General features: G+C 40.2%; 1 protein-coding gene across 9 annotated transcripts in view; it reads right to left on the reverse strand.

The window, feature by feature from the left end:
- Positions 1 to 1,704: 1,704 nt before the first annotated feature.
- akap13 (A-kinase anchoring protein 13) overlaps positions 1,705 to 24,220 on the reverse strand; it is a 96,490-nt gene continuing 73,974 nt past the window's right edge. For 5 of the 9 annotated variants that reach the window (XM_026294195.2, XM_026294196.1, XM_026294200.1 and 2 more), the window contains 21 exons: positions 22,714 to 22,781; positions 22,527 to 22,593; positions 21,876 to 22,026; positions 21,558 to 21,670; positions 21,167 to 21,331; positions 20,254 to 20,510; positions 19,683 to 19,808; positions 19,006 to 19,123; positions 16,506 to 16,754; positions 16,276 to 16,352; positions 14,677 to 14,858; positions 13,640 to 13,722; positions 13,339 to 13,527; positions 11,583 to 11,729; positions 10,008 to 10,081; positions 9,121 to 9,165; positions 8,161 to 8,211; positions 7,646 to 7,918; positions 6,933 to 7,115; positions 5,650 to 5,950; positions 1,705 to 4,412 (listed from right to left, as the gene is read on the reverse strand). In XM_026294195.2, the coding sequence (XP_026149980.1) occupies positions 4,360 to 4,412; positions 5,650 to 5,950; positions 6,933 to 7,115; positions 7,646 to 7,918; positions 8,161 to 8,211; positions 9,121 to 9,165; positions 10,008 to 10,081; positions 11,583 to 11,729; positions 13,339 to 13,527; positions 13,640 to 13,722; positions 14,677 to 14,858; positions 16,276 to 16,352; positions 16,506 to 16,754; positions 19,006 to 19,123; positions 19,683 to 19,808; positions 20,254 to 20,510; positions 21,167 to 21,331; positions 21,558 to 21,670; positions 21,876 to 22,026; positions 22,527 to 22,593; positions 22,714 to 22,781 (2,972 nt within the window). In that variant the 3' untranslated portion in view covers positions 1,705 to 4,359. The remainder of the gene's footprint in view (positions 4,413 to 5,649; positions 5,951 to 6,932; positions 7,116 to 7,645; positions 7,919 to 8,160; positions 8,212 to 9,120; positions 9,166 to 10,007; positions 10,082 to 11,582; positions 11,730 to 13,338; positions 13,528 to 13,639; positions 13,723 to 14,676; positions 14,859 to 16,275; positions 16,353 to 16,505; positions 16,755 to 19,005; positions 19,124 to 19,682; positions 19,809 to 20,253; positions 20,511 to 21,166; positions 21,332 to 21,557; positions 21,671 to 21,875; positions 22,027 to 22,526; positions 22,594 to 22,713; positions 22,782 to 24,220) is intronic. The other 4 variants (XM_026294199.1, XM_026294198.1, XM_026294194.1 and 1 more) reach the window with 4 other exon arrangements.

Genomic DNA, 24,220 nt, shown 5'->3' on the forward strand with positions numbered 1-24,220 from the left:
TGTGAGGAAATGTTTTCCTGAGTTGATTTCAGTTGCTTGTCTTGTCTGCTAATTTTTAATCATACATGATAAATTCAAATAGACATAGTACATGACTGTTTTCCTTAGTATGATTTTTTTTTTCTTCTGCTAAAAGTGTGTATTAGTTTTATTCTTTTGATTTTTTGTTAGTTTTGTCATTTGTATCCTGCATTTTTAATGTTGACGCTTCCATTTTTGTTGTGTAGCTACCGTAATTGACTGACTTGACTATTTTAGTGTTTGTGGAAAATGTCCTTCTGCTGTGTACCTGTTTGAGAGGAGAAGTTAAATTAATTCAGTGTCTGTACAGAATATCTAGGGAAAGATTTACATGGTTGACTGGGGGAGACTGGGAGAAAGAGCAAAAACCAGGGTCATCAGTTCAGCTTTTGATTTACTTGTGTTAAAGTGATAGGATTTCAATTTGGGAGTAATTTGAGGTTTGTGTAATATGATTGCTTTGTGTTCACACATTAGCCATCACCAGTGTTATGCTGGATTGTCACATTCCTTGTCTTTTAGTTCAGTTTGTGTATCATTGCTTAACAACCTTTTCATTTGTCGTCGTGCTGCTGTAATGCAGCTGTAGGTCGGGACCCGTTTGTCCCAACTGGGCATCCGTAGATTATGTCTGTAGCTAAGAGATGGGATGTGATGGGAGGAGCTAAGAACAAATAGACAGCTGGTATGAGCTGAGTCTTGCTACAGCGTCCAGTGGCTGAAAAGAAATGAACCCACCTTTTAATGTTACATCCACATGCGCAGAACTTTGTTATAAAATCTCATCTTTTCATACATGCTCTTGTGCTGCTGCAGTTTCCTAGTTTGTCTGTTTGTCAGGTGTTTTTGGTGGTTTCTGGCTAATTCTCAGTGGATTCTATATGAATTTAGTTCATAAATGTGTTCCTTCCAGAAAGCAGTAACAGCAGATGACAGCAGTTACTGGTTAATGGTAGTGAAATGGGTCGTGTAGTTAATTCACATTTTGGCTGTTAGAGGAAACTGTTCCTGCAGATGCAGCAGGTCGTTGACTAAGATTTAGACAATATTGCTTCATTTCCCTTTGCCAGTCTTTCAAGTCCTCATTAAGCTTTTTTATTTGGTGGTGACAGAATAGTTTTTGATGAAATGAAGGGGTAAGGCCAGTCATTTTCTATATAAGAGTATTTTCCATACTCAGTAAAACCCACTCAATTAATGTCTGTCAGTCTTTAACCTGGATTAGTATTTGGCAGCACTAGATCTGTTGTTAAAAATGATTAAAAACACATCAGTCACAAAACATATGACCTGAATATTTGTTAAAATGACTGCCCCAAAGGTTAAGCCACTGTAGGTTGATGGTTGAAGTACAGGTCATAAATCCTGCTTTCTCCATGTTAGCAGAAGGGCTGAAACTTATTCAAAGTACAATTCAAATTTTTTTGCAAAGCTGATTTCAGTTTGTTTTTAATAAGTTATAGGAACAGTGTGAACCTTTGATTGGAGACGGACTCCACCTCTAGTCTTTACTGTGCAGGAACTGGTTTCAAAATGCATCACAAAAGCAAGATGATGACGTGTGTATTCACAGTATTTTGGCTTCACTTTTGCAAAGTGATGCATCATCAGTCTTTAACTGCAGTCTATGCTAAAATCTCATTGCTGTGCAGAGTTTCTGTTAGAGAAATGACAGCAGAAATGTCCATTATGATTTTTTTTTTAATTAGGAGAGAAATGACTTTACATTGTTAAACAACCCAAAAGTGAGAATAAAACATAAATAAAATATTCTTACAAAATGTTGCAATAAATCACGAGGAACAATTAATTTTTTTTACATTTGATTTGTTTTATACATAAATCATATTTACACATTTGCCCTTTTTTACATTAATGATAATTAAACACTTGTGTACCATTTTTATAGTACAAACATTTCCTTCTGTTTCAAAGCAGAGGTGTAAAAGACCTCCTCTCTCTCCTGAGAAGATGCTGTTCTATTCTAGTGCATTTTATTATTTTAAGTTTAAGGCTACGCAGTGTTCACCTGATGGACGTGCTCGTCTTATGGACGAGCTGATCATCATTGGTGGATGGAGTTAGGTTTCCTCGCTCACGACTGCTGATTGTCCCTTACAGAGAGAGATCTTTGTGGTTCTGCCTAGTTGCTTCATCTAACTTAGACACATATATATATATATATATATATATTTTTTAATTTCATACTTTGAGACTGTTGTGGGGGGGGGTGGATATTTAGTCATAGGTGCAGTGCTCCCTAGTGGTCAAAACACAGCTTAAACAAACAAAACACCCATTTCTCTCTGTTTCTTTGACAGGATTACACCAAAGCCATAAACAAAGACATGAAGCAACTAATTGGCTGGTCCTTTAAGCCTCTTAGAAGACACACCATAATAAACCAACCCGGACATGAAGTCAAATCCTCAACACAGGTGGTGAGTTAACAAACAAGCACTTAAACATGAGACAAAAGAGGTGGTGAGGAAACAGTTGAATGACACTGCTCTGTAAATCACTGAAAAAGGGCCCTTTTTTTTTTTTTTTTTTTTTTAAACTTCTGTTTGTACTTGCTACCTGTCCTGCAGGTAGTTACAAGACCTGGAATCTGGTTTTACTGTGGTGGAAAAAAAAAAATTAGGACCTATCAGACAGGTCAGCTAGCAGCTCCTTTTTAATTTAAATACTATTGAAAAGGAACCACAGCACCTTTTATGTACTTTAACATGGTTATCGCTTTGGATCATTGTTGCTTTTCATCAGCATCAGTTGCCTTTGATTTAAAAAAAATAATAATTTCCACACAATCTATCACTAACATATTAGGAGCAAAGTGCTTAACAACACTAATGAGTGTCGATTCATTTCAAATGATCAGAGCTCAGGCAGTTTGGCCATTAAACAGGAACACATAACATCATTTGGTGTTTTTAGTTAATGTCCTCTCATTTTCTCTAACCAGCTCCTTTGTCCCTAAATTAACAGCCTCCATTTCTTTAAACCATCAGACACATGCGTCGACTGAGTCTCTTTTCAGAGCTAAAATAGAAGGTTAAAGTCTTTAACAGACAGGCGCCATTAGTATGCTACCTGCCACGTTACATGCAATTTAAAAAAAGGAAGGAAAGCCCCGCTTGTCGGCATGCAGATGAAAGATGAGGGCTGCATAAAAGCCCCATTGACAGGCAGATGAAGCGCGGATCAAGCTAATATTCATCTGAAGCTCTAGAACACAGTAAAGGATATGAATTTAGCCATTAGACTCAGGGACATATGTCTCAATCTCGTCTTTACTGTTAGTCTGAAAGAACAGACACTCAGAAGTTTCACTCCAAAATGGAAATATCCATATTTAAATAAATTAAAACCACACCAAGAAGTATGTTAGAGGGCATAAAGTGGTGATGGAGAAGGTTATCACATGCCAGTTGTATTTTACTTACAAAGGAAAAAAGGAATGCCAGGCTATGATCTTCTTTCATTGTGCATCTGTACAGAAGCATTTTGGAGCAGAAGTGAAAACACGACTTTTTTTGATTAAGAAATGTTGCTTGGACACACATTTACTTGTGGGATGAGTCTCATCTTAATGATCAGTGAAGATGTTTAGAGATAAGAAGTTTCCAGAGCCACATGGAGCTTAGATTTCCAAGAGGCATCTGGATATGTTCGTATCCTGTTCCATGTGGTTAAAGTCGCACAGAAACGGCTCTGTGTCTGGAAATTAACATGACAGCGTGATGGTGTGGGACTTAATGCCAGGACTGACTGGCGAAAAGGTGGCTTGCTGGGGCCAGAACAGACATGAAAAGGGAGAGGCAGTGAAGCACATGACACAGCTGGTAGAGCTAGTGAGAGTATTCACTGTGAAATGCTTTCGCTGTGGTACAGAGCTGTCATAAATTTGTAATTTTTCTTCAAAAAGAAGAAATTCTAACAACGTCTTTGGAAAACGAAACAGGGTTCTTGGACAGAAAATACTCCAAACTGCACAGCTAATCCATGTTCCCTGTTTTAATGTACTGCGAGTGTACATGTGTCTCCTTGCGTAACATAACCCCTAAAATATTCTAGTTTCCAGAAACTAAAACAAGTGGTATTAGATTTAAAAGTGCAAGGAAATGTGTAATTTGTCTTCTTCTTGCACATAATGTTAAATTGTTCTACATCTCGATGCTAAAAGTCTCTTCAAAGCGATTTGAAAGGTGCCAAAAGCCAGGTAGTACACTGCAGCATTATGTCCATAGATGAATGTTTCATCACTTGGCAGTAACATATTCCTTTACATGTCAGGACAGAATGATGTGTCGAGGAGGAGGAGGAGAGCCACGTCTCTCAGCAGAAGAAGATCTCTCCATCCAGAGGAGGCTCTGGGAGGTGCTGGGGGTCTGGAAGGAGGAGAGGACAGGAATCAGCGTCACACCACACGAGACGGTTTGATTGCTGCTTTGTTTTAACATTTATGCTACATGGAGGTTTAGCGAGCTTCACATTGATCAGACCCTGAGCACATCGCACTCTGCCGCCATCGAGATCCGTTAAAGGACTGACGGAAGCTGCTTCAGTGAGCAGCGTAATGTGCTGCGTGTTCGCTCGCTGCTCGTGGCTCAGCCATCATTTTAGAGCCAGATACATTAGTTGTCGTGTGACATGTTTGTAGAGACAAAAACACCACGTACTGTGCTGTACTGAGTATGTTGTGAGCTCAATCCAAACATATTCACATGAAAAAAAAGAAAAGGGACATGGAGAACCTAAGAATAAGTGGGAAAAATTCAAAAGGATTGTGGCTGGTGAACAAGTGCAGAGACTCCAGAAAGCAACTATGTTCTCTAAAAACATTTGGATGTCTATGAAGTTCAATTAGCATTAATTCAGTACAGTTCAGTTTTATTTGTATAGTGCCAAATCACAAAAAACAATACAGAGGCACTTTACAAACGGTTAGTTCTGTTGAAGACAAGGGCGTATTGTTCATTCTTAATACAGATTCTTGACTAAAAACATGATACAAGTTTTACAGGTTCAGTCATTAGTCATTTAGCAGAAATTCAAAATGTTAAAACATGAAACTTTTCTGGGTTTTGTCCCCACAGTTGCAAACGTTGCTTAGAATGTAAAACAGATACAGTGGCTTCAGAAACAAATGAGTTAAAATGCCTGTGTGATTATGGGATATTGAGTGTAGACTAATTAGTAAAAACGTTTTTAATTAAAACTGTAAAAAGTGAAGGGGTCTGGATACTTTCAGACTTACTGTGTTTATAGACCCCTTTCAGCTTTGAATTGTTATTTAAATGTAGTCACCATATATGCTGACATCTTTACATTTTTAAAATTAGAATGATTGAATACACAGTACTGTCTGCTATTCTTATAAAGAAAATGGGCTACAGCTATCATACTGCGTTATAAACTTTTATAGGCAATATCTTCCTAACAGTCAAATTATTGCTTTAATTTTTGGGTCTTTTCCAAGTCATAGCCAGGACCCATTTTTTGGCTGGACGGCATTTTCTAATCTGAAAAGTCCTTGACAAAAAGTCAGAACTCCAACCTGCTGACTCACTGAATAATTAAACTAAATGCAAGGCCATCCACTCGCTCGTGTTCACCAGTCTGTACCTGCTGTCTGTGTGCTCCCCCCTTTGCCCTTCTTCTTCTTCTTCCCCCCCTCTTTGCTCTTGGTCTTGGCCAGCTGCAGCAAACTCTTTGAGATCTGGTTGTTGCCTTCGCTGCCTTTGATGCTGGTGTTGGTGGAGGACGAGGTAAAGGGATTGAGGCCCTTCCCTCTGTGCTTTGACCGCTGGGGATTCAGGCGGGGCAGAGAGGAGGAGGAAGAGGAGGAAAGCTCCAGTGGTTCCAGCTCCAGAGGCTGGGAGCTGCCGGGGAACAGGTACTCATCAGACGTTGTAGAGGAAGTCCTCTGGAAGCAAAGGAACAAGGTTAGCCTGATGAACAGCTGTTGTCTACATCTGTAAGTGAATATGTATGAAAGGCTGTCAATTCATGTGTTTACAAGCTTATACTGAAAAGATGAGCATTATATAATGACCAGCTACAACATTAGGCCTAATATGACCCTCAGGTATCTGACACCAGGACGTTGGCAGCGGATCCTTTAAGTCCTCCAAGCTGTGAGGAGGTGCCTCCATGGATTGGACTTGATTTTCCAGATTCACAGCTGTTCCCCAGGTAAATGACACACATGCATCTGGCTCCATGATATAGAAGAAAATGTGACTGATCATATTAGGACGCCTTTTCAGTAGCTCTTCTCTGGCACTGGACCAGACTTCACTCCCTATGGGCATCCACGACCCTATTGCTGGTTCACTCCTTGTCCTCCCTGGAACCACTTTTAGTTTGTACTGACCAGAGCACATAAGACCAGGTCAGATTCTTACGCTTTTCCGATTTTCCTGCTTCCAACACATCATCTTCAAGAACTGGCTCTTCACTGGCTGCCTAATCTATCCCATCCCTTGACAGGTCCCATTGTGACAAGACAATCAATATTATTCACTTCACCTGTCAGTGCTTTTAATGTTGTGGCTGATGGGTGTAAGCATCCGGAAAATAGTTCAGTGGAGGAAGATGAGAAAATGTGGATCTATACATACAGGGCTATAAAAAAGCCTGAAAATATATCTCTGCTGTCTGGGCTGATAGTTAAAACTGTGTCAAGAGCTACTTAAAATTCATTTTCAAGAGGACCCAGGTTCAAGCCTCTGGTGTAAGCATCCATTAACATCAAACCTGCTGAACTGTCGTACAAAAACGCTGCATCCCTCCAAGCTCAACGAATGTTCTCAAGTACCCAGGGGTACAACGGAGGAGGTAGTTTTCCTGTGGGGAGCAACACATGTCATCATTACCATCATGATTTTTAAAGTGTCCCTGCCCACCTGAGCCAGATGCTGCTCCTCCATCCTGTCCAGCTGCCGTTGCACAGCTTCCCGGTCCCTCTCCAGCTTCCTCTGGGCGTCTCTCAGCCTCTCCAGGTCTTTCTGGTATTCCTCCTTCTTGTGCTGCAGCTCCTGCTTCTCCTCCTCCACTTCCCTGTGCTGCCTCACTATTTCCTCCTCCTGCAGTGATTGGGAGATGCATCGATGGATTTATTGAAATGATAGAGCATGTCAGACCCAATATGCGGGTCTTCAGACTAGTGGAAAGCTCTATACTGTGACAACTGATTGAAAGGGAAAAACAGCGTTAAAGATTTTATTTCTCCCTGAGAATTTCTGTTTCATGTTGATGGATAAATAAACTAGATAATTCAAGCTTAGAAAGAGCAAAAAAAAAAAAAGTTGCAAACAAATTGCAGTTACTTGTAGGAACACCATACTGCCTTTTTCAGCCAATCACAAGTGATCTCCTGAAGCCAAACATGAACTTGTGTCAGGACAGTGGATAGACAGTGATTTAAGGGTTTCAGACAGGAGTCTATTCATTACAGAGCATTGCAGGAAATGCTTCAGGCCCAAGACTACAATATAATTTACCAGGTAAAGTACAGTATAATATCAATTAGTCATTCTACTACAAATAATGGTGGTCACATTAACAATTATAACCTCAGAGACATACACGGAGCAAGTAGGAAATGATGTGTAGTTACCTGTACGTGCATCAGTGCCTCCCTTTCAGTGAGCTTCCGTTCTCTGTGCTCCCACTCCTTCTCCCTCTTCCTCCTCTCCTCAGCGTGAGCTGCCTGCTGTCTCTGCAGGGATGCCAGCTCCTGCCGCTGCTTCTCCAGGGTGCGCTGCTTCTCCTGTTCAATCAGGGAGCTGGGCCTGGAGGACTGTCGCGACAAAGACGTACAGGAGGACGAGCGCTCACTCAGGGCCTGCCGCTGGTCCTCGATGAAACTGTCCTGCTGGATCACCACCGCCTGGGATAGTCAGAGCCCAGAGAGATGAGGTCAGACACATGCCCCCTGCTAATGTGTGGAGGATTTTAGATTTTTTTTCTCTTTTCTGTCTAAAAGCCCATGTTCACACAGCATGTCTCAATTCAATTGTCGCCTCCACTTCAGATAAATGAGGATTCCAAAAATGACACTGACAGAGATAAAAAAAACAAAAACAAAAAAACTGTTGCATCATTTTTATTGCGATCTGAGGCACATATTACCTGCAGAGTGCTGAGCAGGAGATGAAGATTGGAGACACTGTGGAGGACCTGCTGTAAAAAATACAAAAAAAAAAAAGACCTCTGAGTGTCACATAAGCTGACAACATCCTGCTCTGTTCTTGTTATATAGCTTGAAAATCCTATTCAGCTACACAGAGAAAGTGTCAGTTTCATTTTGCACTTGGCATTGCTTGTTAAAATACACCATGAATAGTCACAGCACTTCATTTTACATGTTGACTTTTTCTTTTAGTAAGTGCTAGCGATGGATTGACAAAGAAATTAGGAAACTGAGCTTTCAGCAGGTACCATCGTTTACCACGAGACCATATTCTCCAATTAATGCTCACTGAAAAAAAATAGGCTTTTTCAAACAGCATATATCCGCAGAAAGTGTTGCATTATCTCTCAGAAATACCATATTAACAGTCAGGATAACAGTAAATAAATCATTTGTACAGTGCAGCTTAATATTTTATATCTACATCTTTTCTTCTCTGAATTCATTTACTGAGACTCCTTGACCTGTAGAACGGCTGAATACCAATAAATACCCGTGTCTGAATTGCTTTATTGGGAGAGAATCTGGAGCAGGCTGATTTTACAACCTGACCTGATTTGAACACAATGGAAACAATATGTACATTATTCTAGTTAAGTGACATATAATACCACATCTAGTTAGATGGAGCTACCTGTTCAGTTTTTATTTGCTGTTCACCAGCTGTTAATGGATGCCCTTCAATTTAGAATCATTTTGTGCCATTAACGTTGTGCGCCTGCTTTATCTTATCACCTCGCTAAGTTCAACTGCTATTGTACTTGTGCTGCTTGTTCTGCTATTGCTAACACTACTGCTTTGCTTTGTACATTAACAGATGCTGTTATTTACACAGAGTTTTGACAGTTTCCATGTAAACAGCAGCTCTAATTGAATTTGAGGCAGGAAGTCAGTCTTACCTCACTGTTCTTCTTCAGCAGCAGCAGCAGGTTGGCATTTCCTCCCTGCACACAAACACACACTCAGCACAGCCTCAACCCAGTAATGCAATCATATGCACACATCTGCTTGTGTTTCATCATGTGTGTGCAACATGTCTATGTGAGAAAGCATACTGGGAAGAAAAAAAAAAAAGCCATGATTGCATACAGTATTACAGCTGTCTTGCAGCTGTTGGATGACATTGGGTTAGACATCTCTGATAGTGTATTTCAGTTTTACAAACAAAATCAGAATTAATTTGACTATAATAGAAAATGAAATGCTTAAACTATTTTTTTTCCCTCCTTCTGCTCATGAATTCTTCACGCACTTGTTTACTTTTGAACTCTCCCTCTGAACTTTGGCTCTGTGCCTAGGATGAAATGTTTAGAAAAACCAAGTACTTCTCTTTTGTTCAGATAGCAGAAACTACAAAGAATGGCCTGGTGGCTAGTTGGTTCACAGACAAGAAAAATGCATTTGTTAAACAGTGTACTGCAGTATGTTGGCTCTGCTAAAAATTCAAGAAACAATTATGTGCAATCCAGCTGCTGGATTTATGCAGGACAGCAAACTAGCAAGGGTCTGCTTTCAGTGCAGAATTACAATAGCAGCAGCTAAAGACGGCTCATTCGTTTTCATCTACTGAATTCTTCTACACCTCGTGGTGGCGATTAGCAATGGGACCTGGCGGAAGAGTCAAGAGGCTAATTCACAGGAGGGAGAGAAGCCGCTAAACTGATCTTAATTGTATTGTTAATGTTGGAGAACAAATGCACCCTCACAAATTGCCTAAGGTTCTCATTGAGACGAGGGGGGCGTAGCAGCTTCAGAGTCAAGAATAATTGGCTACTGAGATGCTGACCTTCTTTAAAACACTGTCGGACTCTGTCCTGCGCAGATCTCCCACCAGATCCTCGCTCTCGTCTCTGTCTCCACCTAACATAAAGGGAAGCCACAGGAGAATAGATGAACCTGGTAGCAGAGAATCCACATTCAAAAAAAAAAAAAAAAAAAAGGTTTGCTGCACAAAACACAGAATAATCCTACATGATGAAACCATGTCTTTAAGATAAGATCATTTTAGTGTCAAGAGAAAGGTGATAATAAAAACAACAGTGCCCTTTCTCTTCTGCACTTTCCCAGACACAAATATCTCAACATGTGTCCAGTGCAATTCATAACATGGGACCAGGAGAGCTACAAAGTTTCCTCAAAATAGTGCCGGTAGATGTAACAGGGTACAAGTAATGCTTTATTTAGAGTGAAAAGTAGTTAGTGACATAATAAAGAGGTTTATGAACTAAAGCCTGAAGCTGGTGATTATTAGATCAACCACCACCCACAAGGATAAAAACAAAAACTGGTTTTCATTATTAACCTTATTTATGTTATGAATAAGTAAACCTGTAAACAGTTACATTTCTGATATGTTTTATAACTTCTACATTATTCCTATATATTCCAAGTTGAATACTTTGTAGTTTAGAATGATCTTGTTTATGGTAAATGTTGAGCAATTCCTTAACAATTTGAGATTCTATATTTTAAGATGTCTATTTTGATTGGCTAAAGGTTCGATATTTGCAACAACCCATTTTATGGGCATTAATCCAGTGATGTCATCTCTATCAGTCTCATGTCGAACTGCTTATTCATTCCTGTCAGTACAATTTGGTAGTCTCAGCTGTGTCTGAAGGTTTGAGTTAATGGAGCTAAAAGAGAACTGCTGACATTCGTTTTTCTTCTGTTGCTTTTCTTATTAAATATGATGCCTCATGGAAATAAAGCATATTCTCTTGCATTCATTTATCAAAGTACCACTGTTTGCACTCAGTTTTCTTTGTATTTGCATTTTCTTCCCTTCCCCCTTGCACAAATCAGAACTGCTATGTCTTCCTTTAACCTAAAACACCACTGTAGTTTAGCTGATTCTTACACTGTTCAAAATCCATACATCTCACCTTGCTTGGCTCCAGTGTTGATATTTGTCATTGTTATATTTTATCACAAAAAATAAAAAGAGTAGTTACTCTAATAAAAAAAATGCTCTGCAGTGTCACTGTTGGGGCCTATTATGGCTCAGTATCTGCCATGCAGTCTCAGTGTCCCACTCTGAGCTTGCAAGCCACCGGTTCAGAGGTATTGCCTCAGGCCATGTCTCCCTTTGGAAGCTTCAGGCCTGCTGTCCAAGTCCTGCTCGAAAAATGTTTTATCTAAATGCATTGAAAAGGGGCATTGTGGGAAGCACTGTTTGTGGTGCCTGCTATTAAGTGACTATTGAAAATCAGTGTTAGTGTTGGCACATATTTACAGTCCAGTCATTATGTCAGTTATGTAGACCAGCACGTGGGGGTTTTGCTGTTCTAATAAGTCTGTCTTAATCTCAACACTGGATTGCCTGCAAAAAACAATGGCAAGAGGACCCAGAGCTGCTTACTTTTACTGCTGTGCATCTGGTGGCTGTCAAAGCCTCCAAAGGTCTCGGCCCGACGGGGCAAACACACCGGTCCTGTGCCTCCTCCATCCTGGATGCTGGCCATTGCCCCGCCCAGGCTGCTGTTCACCAGTCCCTGTAGCATCTCCACTGTTGCACGCACACACACACACACACAGAAGCAAACATCAATGTGCAGGTCAGTAACTGAATTATTCCAGCTAATTGTATTACAGTTCAGCACATGAATCCTACCAGGCACTTTCAACCTAGCCCTGGCTGCTGTTGCTAAGCAACTGTTGACAACCTGTTTGAACCACAGAGCCTTTTATTAAAAGTTTAAACATCTTTACTATCTGAAATTGTATAAACTCTAGGTTCACATATATGGAACTGGTATTCACATGTAGGCAGACCACGCAGTACTGTGACCTTCCTGACGAAACTAAGGAGAAACAAGGAGATTGCTGGAGGATGTGAACTCTCAGTAAAACACAGTAAAAGAAATGACTTTACTCCTGCCAATTCACATATCACGAGGACAATTATTGCTCCAGGCTTTAGAGGGAGGAGTTGAAAAATACATTCTTTCTGTAAGAGAGTAACTAAACCTTTCCTGCTAGTTTTAAAAGTAAACCTGTATACGTTTCCTACATCACAGCTGAGCAAAGTGCTCTTTTAAATGTCACTGTTCTCAAACCTGCACACTGCACAACAAAAATTTTTAACCAACTGCATCTTTTCCTGGAACACTCTTTGTCCACAGTGATACTTGGAAATCACATTTATGGACCCCCCCCCCCCAAAAAAACAGGTTGATTAAATGCAGTGACATCCAGTAATATGGCAGTGTGGCAAATTCTTAATAATCAGAAAAAAATGAACTGAATTAAACTGCCCGACAAAATATAAATATTTTAATTCAACGGGACATATTGATTAAGAAAACCTTTTGGCTCGGTAAGTATTTTTTCCAGACCCAGTAATTTAAAGCCAGCCTAATGTGCAGAGAATGCACCCTGCTTCTGTCTTTCTTCACATTTCATTCTCTCTTTGTCACAGTATATAATGTCTCTCTCAGTTCACCTCTCAGCTCATGCTGCTTTCTTCTCATACACATTTGATGAACAGTGCTGCCAAAGCCCTAAACAGAGCTGGGATAAAATCCTAAACTATACTCTGACTCTTAATGTTCTCTATACACTCTCCCTAAATCATCACACTTTTACCCAAAATACTGCAAAATCTTGGTTTTGGTTTGATGCAGGTGTAATAGATGATGCAAGTGATTGGTCTTTAGCAAATGAGGCAGAGATATGTGGGGCCTTCTGCTTGTCTACAATAGTTTGCCAAAACAAATATCGGGGTTAAAGATATAGACCACAGCTAACTAACCAATATACACTTCCTGTTTTCAACGGAAAGTGGTGGGCCTCACTTCTTAATATATTTTATATTTCCATGTGAGTAAGAAAAAAAAAACTACATCAGGTAATATTACCCTGTACCAACCAGCCCAACACTTCATCCTGAACAAGGGCAGTACAGCCTGTGTGGCATTAGTGAGAGTGTATTTATTAATGAAAACTTCATGTGTTCAAGTGATATGTAAGTATGAGGAAGGCAGATGGTGTAAATATGTAACGTGAGATAAAGTACCGTCCCTTGCTCTCTGTTCACTTCCGTTCATTCTGTCTTAGAGAATGGTCAATGAACAACACAGCAACAGCACATACATTATAAACACTTTCTGTCTTACCTTCCTGCAGGGCATCCTTCATGATGGCAGCCCCCCTAGGCGGCTCCAGGCTGCTGGCTGCTCTGAACAAAGGTTCGACCTGCCGGCAGGCCTCCTCACCTGGGTTCAAGCCCTCCCACATCCCCCTGAAAAGTCGCACCTTCTCCTCCAGCAAAGACATGATCTCCACATCCTTCTGCCTCAACAAATCTGACCAGCAGAGACAGACAGGAAGGAAGAGAGGCAGGCAGTGAGGACAACATTTTGAAGCATTTGAGAAAATCTATCCCTGTTTTCTTTCACACAAACATGTTTTTCTCACCTCTCATCTCCTTGGCTTTAGTTTCCAGTTGTCGCTTGTCATCTTCCGTCTCACTGGGAATCCCTTCATCCTCATCCTTCTCCCTGTCCAACCAAGGGAGAAAAACAAATGTGACATATCACATCTAGAGACTTAAAAAATGCCGAGGAAACAAAGTTTTGCAAAATCTACACAAATCAGTATTTGTTCATACCTACAACAATTTCTAACCATTATCTACAACTAATGCTGAAATTAACACAATTAGCATTGACTATATCTGAACAAAGAAAAAATTAATTGCCAAGGATATATGTTTAATCATTTGGGTCATTTAGCAGGTAAAAATGTACAAACATTTGGTGGTTCTAACTTTCAGAATGGGAAGACTTTTGGTATTTCTCTGGTTTAGATCTAAGTGAACATAGTATCTCCAGATTATGGGTTATAAAGGGAAGAGATGTTCCATTTCAAAATGTCAATGTTGAGTATTTTACTCTTACATTTTACAGAGCACACAATACGTTAAAAAGGGATTAAAGAAAAAAAAAATCACTAGCTACAGCCATATTTACATCCAGTCAATTTGTAGAACAGGAGCACAGATAATCCTGAGAGTACCAAACATGCAAAAACACAGTTTTTGTTGTTATTCTCTTCTTTCCTGCGAATAGTTTGATCTCAATTTTGTATTTTGACAGAAGTCAGCGTGAGAGAGCCAGAGAACTAAATCTCTCTCCTTCCCACTGGCTGCAGTTGAATAATCCTCTGCTTATAGCGAACTGCCCTTGAAGCCAATCCAGCATTAGACTGTCCCTGAGTACATCCCATCCCCAGGTAGAGCAGTGCTAATCCTCCTGACAGCATAGTGCTCTGTCGCAGCTTACCGTATATTATTCTCTAGAGAACTGGGCTGGGTCTAACTCCCAGGTTACCACACAGATGTACAGTGGGTGAACTCTAAAAGGCCAGTGCTGAACGTACAGCACTATGAAGTATTAACCCCCATATATACAAGTTTAAAAACCAAAATAAACACAGAAATTGACCACACTTACATGGACTGCATGGCCTCCTGGATGAGCTGCATCCAGGTGTTGCGTTCGTCCTTCGAGCTGGCCAGGACCTCCATCATCTCTGGCTTCTCGATGCCTGCTGTGATGAGGAAGAGGCCGCGCTCTTCGTTAGCGACCTCCCTGACGATCAGCTTTTGGAGGGAGATGACTGTGGAGCGCTGGTCCTACAGGGAGTGGAGGGTGGATAAGGAGGGGAGGGAGGGATGGAGGCAACAAAAGAGGACAATGGAAAAAAAAAAAAAAGATCAGAGTGGGAGGGTCAAGGAAAAGAGGAGGAGAAGGGAAGACATACAGAAGAAGGGGAGAGGATGGGAAAGGTAGGAAGAATGGTGGATTGAATCAGAAGGAAAAAGGAGGGGGAGAGGAAGAAGGGAAGGATAATTATGGGAAGGAGAAGGAAAGCAAGGAATAAACCAAGGCAAAACAGATGAACAGATAAAAAGAAAGGTGGCCAGAAAAAATGATTGGATGAGCAAGGAAGAAGGGGAAAATGAAAAGGATGTGCAATAAAAAGGTGAGAAGACAGCAAAACAACATGGGTTATCCACATTAGTGAATGTGGGCTGGTAGAGATTCAGCAGTACTTAAGGCAGCAAACAAACAAGAATATTTTAGCACAGTAATGCTGTCAGTGTCATTTTTAATCTACCCAGTAACAGTGAAACCACATACTAGAATTTTTTTTAAAATAACTTGTCTAAATGTATTGTTACATTCATCTTCTGGTACAGTGACTATGTCGTGAAAAACAGGAACAAAATCCACAATCCCCATTCTGTGTATTTTTAAGTTCAATCTAAGTGGCTATCTTCTTCCACATTTAGTCATTTTTTGTGCAGAATTACCTCTTTATCTCTCTTGTCACTCTAGTACAGCAAAGTATCAGTGTCTGTGGAAAGATGGACTAAAAGCTGGATGATGCCCATCTGATTTGGCTCTTCACAGTCAGACTCCTGATCTGTCTGATATGACCTCTGTCCTCACTGTTGCTGGCTGACTATACCTGCTGGTGACTCTCACAACTGAAACTTACTCTCTTCAAAACACAACCCAGGTCATGTGTTTGTCATCCATTTAGAACTACATCATTTCTCTTTTCTAAGTCAACAGCCTCGAGTCAAACATACCAATGGTTAATGGTGGATGTCATTATTATGCCACAATCCTGCCTCTGTTTTCATTTCCCCTACTGCTTGTGTGAGCCAGTGTGTGCACCATGCTATGAAACTGTGAGTCCTGTGCACATGGAACAAAAACGAATAACAAATTAAACCTATATGATTCATCACAGCTGGGTTGGATGCTCAGGGCCAGATCAGCTTTATTGGGTGCAGCTAGTGTACTAGCTAGAGGCAAGCAATATTATACAATGGGAAAGCTACACAGGGCGGCTAATGCTAACTGCAACAACAGTGGACTAGGAAAATATGACATCATCATCATTGGCAGTGCTCAGAAGATCTTTAACACTGAAGGGATGGAGCCAGGGAGCATGGAGGGAACAGCAGAAGTAAGAGCATGGAGAGAGAGTGAAGTAAGACATAAAGAGATGGAAGGAGAGAAATCATAACAGGGTCATACCAGCATGGCGAAGATGTATTTCTGGTCTTTCTCTTGGAGGAAGACGAGGACATCTGACAGGAGCAGAGCGTGGACGTCTGGATGACCAACCAGGGAAAATATTTGTGTTTGGATAAGAAGTTAAAATAATAAAGTTAAAATAAATTAACATATGTCTACAGCTCTACATTTTACATAGTCACAACAAGAAAAAGAATGATGTCAGACAGAAAAAAAAAAAAAACCCTCACCTTTTAGTCTCCCCTGATTGTTCTTCAGCTGTAGAGCACCATCGTAGATCAGCCTCCTCCTCAGCAGGTCCTCCCTTGCAAAAATCTGACCGCTCTTCATCATCATGATGGACTTGCTGTCCATGCGGCTGTGGAATTCCTTCAGTCTGCGTTTTTTCTCGTGCTCATTCACTTTGCCATCGACCGCTGCGATCACGTCCTTCACAAGCCGAACAGCCTCCGTCAGGTCCTCATAGTCTTCCTCACTTTCTGTATATGACGTGAGGTGAGATAAAGGGGAGCAGTCTGGCATCAACATGAGTCCAACCAGACCATCAAATACTTAACCACAGACCTGATTAATAATGGGATAACAGCCCCTCAGCCGTGCAGTAACATGCTGGTGCCCACTTTGCCTCAACTGTACCTGCATTTGCACATGCTGTGAAACATCTGTTTGCAAATGCCACTGTAGAGTCCTGAATGCCTTTTTATGCTTTAGGTTGGTGTAGTGGGACAGAAACATTTAAAGTGACGCTCACTTCACAGCACAGTATCAGTTCAATACAAATACAACTGAACTGTGCCAAAATTGCAGTTGCCCTTGTGGTCACCAATTCATTTGTTTGCCTTGCCCACAGTTCTCCTCCTTCAAGAATGGTCAAGAGCAAAATAAATTGATTCATTTATTTCTTTAAGCACAATCAGTGTATCCACAAAAAAAAACAAAAACTATACTGTCCTGCCCTTTTATTTTACGTTTTAGTGTAGAGTAAGTCATTTGTATGTAACACTGGTTACGGAACAGATTCTGCTCTTTAGGGTAATTATGATCCAATGAAAACATCATCTTTTCACAACTGTTCAAAACTTACTTCCCCATTTTTCTAAAAAGGTCCATTCAAATATTATAATGCCACTTTAGGATGTAGAGAATAAAGCTTAGTTTAGCGCAAAGACTGGAAACAGGAGCTATCTTGGCTCTGTCCAAAGTTAAAATCTGCTCAGCAGTAGCTCTAAAGCTCTCTCTATAACAAGTGCAATCCATACAGAAACAAATGTTTCTGGGAGTTTCTGTGCCCACTACTTTCAGACAGTATCAGAGTAGATGCTTCCCCATTTTTGGTCTCTGTACCAAGCTGAGCTAATGACAACTAACATCTAGACTAACTTTCCAAAATGTAGAACTATTCCTTTATTTTATTTTCTTGTATCCATTGTGCTTTTCTCAGTCTAGCGAGTCTACTGCCTTGTTGCTCATGCTACCCATGTATTTCACCTGATTAGCAAAAATAAACACAGCATTTAGAAGAACCTTTTATATTTAAAGGCTGTGATTTTTTTCACCAAAAAAGAAACAGTAGTAATAATGGGTCATTAAAAGTCAGGGTCAGCAACCCTGGAGTCCACAGAGTAGGACTACTTTTTCCATAAATTATTTATAGCGGTACGAGTGACTTGTACTGTAGGTGTACACTCGGAGCAAAGCCACAGAGTCTACATGTCTCTGATGTACTGTACATGTCATGGATATTGTTTGTCACAATATGTAACATTTCTCCCTAAAGCACTTCGGTGCTCGTAAGCATCAAAACACTATCTTTAACTGGGTGTATAAGGTGTCATTTCCACCCGGTGTTATTTCCACACGGTGTATATCAGTGTTTGGCAGAAGAGAGGCTTCCTAAAGCACCTTAGGGATTAAGTCAGAGCTCCCCCATCCCACATGGAACTATAAACAGGCTTTGGGGAAGGATTAGAGAGAATGTACACAGTGGGAGGCCAGCTGACGAGAGCTGCTTTAAATCAGATATAAATATGATGTGAAATATTTCAGCTACTCAAAGTGCACTTGAGTCATTATGCGAAAAAAAATTCCTGCAACATGTCTCATTTCTCTGAGAATATACGAAACCGAGTGCGAGTCCTTAAACAAGTGACACTTTTCATGTGTTGCTTTTGAGTTTGACATACAGTTAAAGTAGTGAGATTTAATTGTATTGAAAAAAATGAGCTCTTATTTTTGATACTTATATTTTAGTGCATTCAATATATCTATTGTTTCAAAAGCAGCAGATAGAGGATACTGTCGAACTGAAAAGTAGCCTCTGGACCATGGGTGCTGCATTTGAGCTTGGCTTTCTTTCTACAACCTTGTCAGTATTGTTTCAGGTAAACAACTAACTGAAGTTGAATTGAGCCTGATAATCTTTTTAAAAGATTCAGGCAATGCAAATGACATTCCAGGGCAATGCAAACATATACATACAACATATACAAACAGTCATACTTTGAGAGATGGGTGGGGGGCCCATTGTGGGCAAATCACCGATCTATGACAGGGCTGACACAAACATATCCAGGCAATTTAGACTTCACCAATTAGCCTAACCTCAAACTGTATGTCTTTAGACTTTGGGAGGAAAGTAATATCTGAAGAAAACCCACACAGACACGGGAGAACAAGCAAACTCCACAATGTATGTAACATGGATGACCTGCGAGAAGAGGCCAGCCTAACCTTTAGTGTGCTGTAGCATTCTCTGAATCAGCACTGGGTACTTTGTTATCCTCTGGGTCACCAGCAAGATGCATTCTGGGATACCAAGCCTTCGTACGATGCTGCTGCTCATTTTTTTCTGCAAGAATCAACAGAGAGGTGCTTTAGTAAAACATACCCATGCAGCAGGTTCAAAACAAGACAAGGTTTTACATTACCAATGGAAAAACTTAAAACTCATTTGCTGTAGAACAAAACAATAACACTTGAGACGGTGCTTACTGTGATTATGTATATGACAGCGATACAAGACTGGAAGCACTAAAGCCTCTATAATCAGAACAAAAACTGCCTCGATGGTAACACAGCTTTTATACAAATATTTCCAATGCATGCACTGAGGGGAAATGAGGTGCAGATGCAAAAGAAAAAAACAAAAGAAAAGTAAGACAGGGTGACAACCAGATTCTTGGTCAAAACAGCAAGCATGTTGTAGTATAACTAAAATAATGGATGTTAGCGCTCTCAACAAAAACCATCATGGCTGGAAAACCAGACATTCTTAAGAAAATATTTTTTTAGCACACAAACAGTAAAAAGGCAGAAAAGACAAAAGCATGAAAAGAGATTTTGCCAAAACAACACTAATATAGGACAGATTTATAATATGAATGAAATGGCTGAAGTAAAATTCTTACTTTTATGAATGTTTTGAAGCGTCTGTCTTTGGACAGCAGGTCCTTGTAGAAGTTGACAGCTTCACTGTGGCGGCTGCAGAATCTTCCGTAAATTCTCTTCATACGTTCACCATTGAATCCTGAGAACTGGAGGAGAATTTAAGAGGCATGAATATGAAAAATTGTCAAAAGCACAATGGGGCAAAAAGCAGTTAGAAGCATAACACTATTCAATAGGGTTCAATTTCTATTTATAATTTAAATTGAAAATTGTAACACTGACCTGGGAGAAATATTAGAAATTTTAGTAGTAGTACTGTATAGGGTGCTATTGTAATATTTAATTCCAACAACATGCAACTGTGCATATATGGAGCATACTAAAAAACTACCCACAAACATTATTTTCCAAAGTTCAGTACTGCTGAAACTGAAATCTAGTAGTTAAGGGAAATTTTGTTTTTAATCTTCCAGACAAATCCCCTGCTCATAATTATTTCCGCAAACCTTCAGACATCCTACGTGGCTAACTCATATAAAAGACAAAATTAATTGGAGGATCTCCATCCCACAAGCCCTTCCATCCTCTGACCTGGCTGACCAGGATGTCTCCGATCCTGTTGATGATTATTCCTCCCTCCAAACTTCCACCCTCCAGCTGACATTCCCTCTTCCTCTCCAGGAGGCGCAAGAGGTGCTGTGTGTGCAGCTCCAGGAGCTCATCTAGAGCAGGGAACAACTTTTCTACTATCTGCATTTCCAGCTGCAGCTCCTTCTGCAGGCCTTTGCTGTAGACTTCTGACATGATGCGCAAAGTCCGGATGTGGTGCATCTCTGTCTGCATCAGCTCTGAGAGACATACCAGGAAGTTACACTTCACACCAGGAATGACATTCAGGAAACAGCAGTTTCATAACTTTGAAAAGACTTAGGCATCTGTAGTTTTATCTCAGAGGTCTATTATGTATTTCACTGCACACCTAATAACAGCAATGAGCTTTCACAATCATTTCAATCTAATTTATTTGCCACGAGTAGATTCTAATCAAAAGCTGTCAGGGACAAGGTGCATCTCAGTATATATTTATACTTGGTAAATATGTAGCCTCAATCTGTCATTGAGACTTGAAGATGCAAAAGAAACGAAGTAAAGTGAAAATCGGCAAGGCCTGGTGAGGGAAAGTGGCTCTACCTGAACACCATTCTACAACACATTTGGAACTAACCACTTCTGATGCTTTGTCAGGTTAAATAACAGCGACAATGTTATTATTTTGTATTGTTGCTTACTGAAACTTTTTTGTCTGCTTTAAGGTAATATAAATTACCTCAGAGCATAAATAGTACACTTTGGCCAGATCTTTGTTTAGGCTTGGTTAAAAAAGCGACTGTATTTAATAACCTTCTGATATTTTCTTTTGTTTTTTTTTCTATTAACATCAATTTAAGAGCATGCTAAAATCAGAATCACTGCAGTGAGTGTGTTGTGTGGTGACTTGATGTACCATAGATGACATCTTGTCTCTTCACTAGCTCTTTGTCCAGATGCTGCAGGTACTGCTGCTCCACACCTAAACTCCACGAATCAGCCTCCAATTCCTTGGCCTCTGACTCGAACTCCCCCATCAGCTGCCCGTCCATCATCTCCGTCCCTGCACCGACACCACAGCCTGCATTTACAATCTGAAGTTCATGATATATTTTCTATACCATTTTATATATATATATATATGTTACATAGCTTTAAAATATTAATTTAATTTTTACCTTTCAATAATATCAGTAGAATTAGGCCAAATTTTTATTTCACAGAATTTGTCATTAATTATTCACAGCAAGCCAGTTTAGATAAAAAGTTTGAAAGATTAACCGAGTGAAGGTTGTGTGTGTACTGACCTTCATCAGTGAGTGACTCCAGGGATTCAGTGACCTGGTTGGTTCTGTTGAGGGAGTCAGTAGACTTGGAGAGATACGGCTGACCTTTAATGGACATCTCGTCAAACATTGGCCTGACCAGAGAGACAATACAAATAAACGTCTCATTAACGTTTTCACAACCAGTCACCACCACAGATACCAGTTCAGCTGTGTATTGGTCACAGCATTAACAAATCCATAAAAAAGGGGGGGGGGGAAGGAAAAAAAAAAAAAAAAAAAAAGACAGGCATCTCACATTACTTCATATCCCCATACACTACACACACAAAATCTCACCCAGCAATGTTGCTAATGGAGAAACTCTTGGACAGGTTGTTGCTGTGGAAAGTCATGATGCTGGTGCTCCTCCGTGATGATGGGATCGTCAGAGAAGAATGGTCTTCTGGGGACAAAATGGCCGACCAGGGACGCTCCCTCGTCCCGCCAGCTGGATCACAAACAGACATACAGTTCATTAAACATTAGCCTCTAAACCTTCCAACTACCACAGGGGATACTAAAAGGATCCCTGTGGAACCACTTTTGTTGGTTTAGTTGTTTTATGACTCACAGGGTTCAGTCCTGCTTCTCTGATATAAAAATTTCATGTTACAACTTTTGTTAGGCTGCTTAACGCAAACTATACAATATCTTCAGACCATGCGTGATCTTATTATCCTTAATTATAAAATCAGACATACTTGTGGTGTTTTTAACAGGAATCCTACAAATATGTTTTCTATTTACTTGGGATTATAACAGAAGACACAGTATCATTATATTATGTGTACTGTGATTTCTCAGGTATAACTGCTGACTGTGGTACAAATTATTGCAACCCCAGAAGAAATCTCTCATATCAGCTTCATGGGGCTTTGGCAATGAAAGTGCAAAGGATTACTGGCCATAATGATTACACATGGAATCTCAGTTTGGTTTGACACTCACATTTGTTCCTCATTGGGACCACAGGAAAAGAGCTGTAATCTGGCACTACAATCTGCTGTTTGGGCATCTAGCCAGCAAAACAGAGAAAAAAAGCATGAATTAAAGATTTCAAATCAATATTAGCTGCATGACAACAGAATATTATAAAATCAGTGTCAAAGTACTGTGATTGTGAGGGAACTTCTACCTTCATCTTGACTTTGGCACAAACAGGCAGGCTGTCCCTGCAACCCTTATGGACGGAAGCATTACAGTCTGGAAAGAAAAGCAACACGACACCCAGTGAATACTGTGATTCTAATGGTTGAAGTGGTGATGGAGGTGGGAGTGTTGAGGGTGTGTGAAAAGGCGGGGGATAGAAAATCTGACTGGTTTTCATGGCTGGCCAGGAAACTCCACCAGCCCACTAATGAAAGCCAGACAGGAACAGAGCATGTGATGCAATCGAGGGGTAATACTGCTTCTGGACGAAGGAGACTGGGGAATGACACATACACAAACACTGAATTGCATGGGAAATGTTCAATTATATAAACATTCCCAAATCGCCACTCTGAAACAACGGTCATCATTTAAGATTGTTGAAATGAGATCTGCTTGCGCAGGATTCCAATTCTTTTTGGAAAACTAATGTAAAAATGCTGACATGTTCTACTGTCAATCATCTGCAAAAGCTGAGTTTGAAGCCGAAGCCTGTCAAGTTTATTGCACATAAAAAAAACGCACCTCAAGTGGTCGACAGCAAAGTGCTGGCATAAGGGAATAACCATCCCTAGTAGTGTCAAAATCCTTACAGCAAGACTTCAAAGTTTGCTGTTTCACAGAGGAATGTTTCCAACAGACAGAAAGTGTATTTAACAGACATGTTGCACAAATAAAACCCACAATCAGACCTAGCCATCCATGCAAAAAAATGCATACAATATTTCCACTCTTGGGATTGCATCAACATACCTAAAAAAAAAAAAAAAAAAAAAAAAAAAAAGGCAACACAGTCAGGGCTAAGTTCCATTTTCACTTCCACCTATCACATGAAAATATATACATGTGTGTAAAAAAAAAAAAAAAGAGTCTGGATAAAAGCATCAACCAAAGTAGATTATGTGTTAAGACAAACAGTAAAACCATCTTAAATTCTAGCAGCAATTTTCTCCTCTTAAATAGTTTTATTGGGTATGTTGTTACTTTAAGTGAATGTCCAACTAACCCTAACTAATCTCAGACAAAGGATCACTGTATTTGTATGCTCCATGGACACCAGCCAGACATCTGCAAGTACAAACCTCCTGAAAACACCCTCAGAACTGTCTGAGGCTCCAACAATCCGAACCACAACGACTGAACTCAACATGAGCTGTTTTTGCCAGGCTAAAGTATCTGAGGCAGACCCTTTGAGACAACTGCTGTGTTGCTGTGATCCATTGCAGAACTGGTTTTTTCCTTTTTAGGCTCTTTCTGGGGTTGCGCCAAAGCCTTGTGCAATGAACTACATCCTCCTTAGGGCCACTGCTACTTTAGTTGAAAACAATGCAAAAACTGACTGGGACATTAGAAGCAGCCCTTTAGACAGTTCCATCACTTCACACTAATCATGAACTAGTATGAGCAGTTCACAGCTATCTGCCAATATACTGTGTAGGAGGCATATGAAGTACATTGAAAGGTCTTTCTTACTTACAACATTAATGCAAATT

This window comes from Mastacembelus armatus, chromosome 3 (genome assembly GCF_900324485.2).
Source record: "Mastacembelus armatus chromosome 3, fMasArm1.2, whole genome shotgun sequence".
NCBI lineage: Eukaryota > Metazoa > Chordata > Actinopteri > Synbranchiformes > Mastacembelidae > Mastacembelus > Mastacembelus armatus.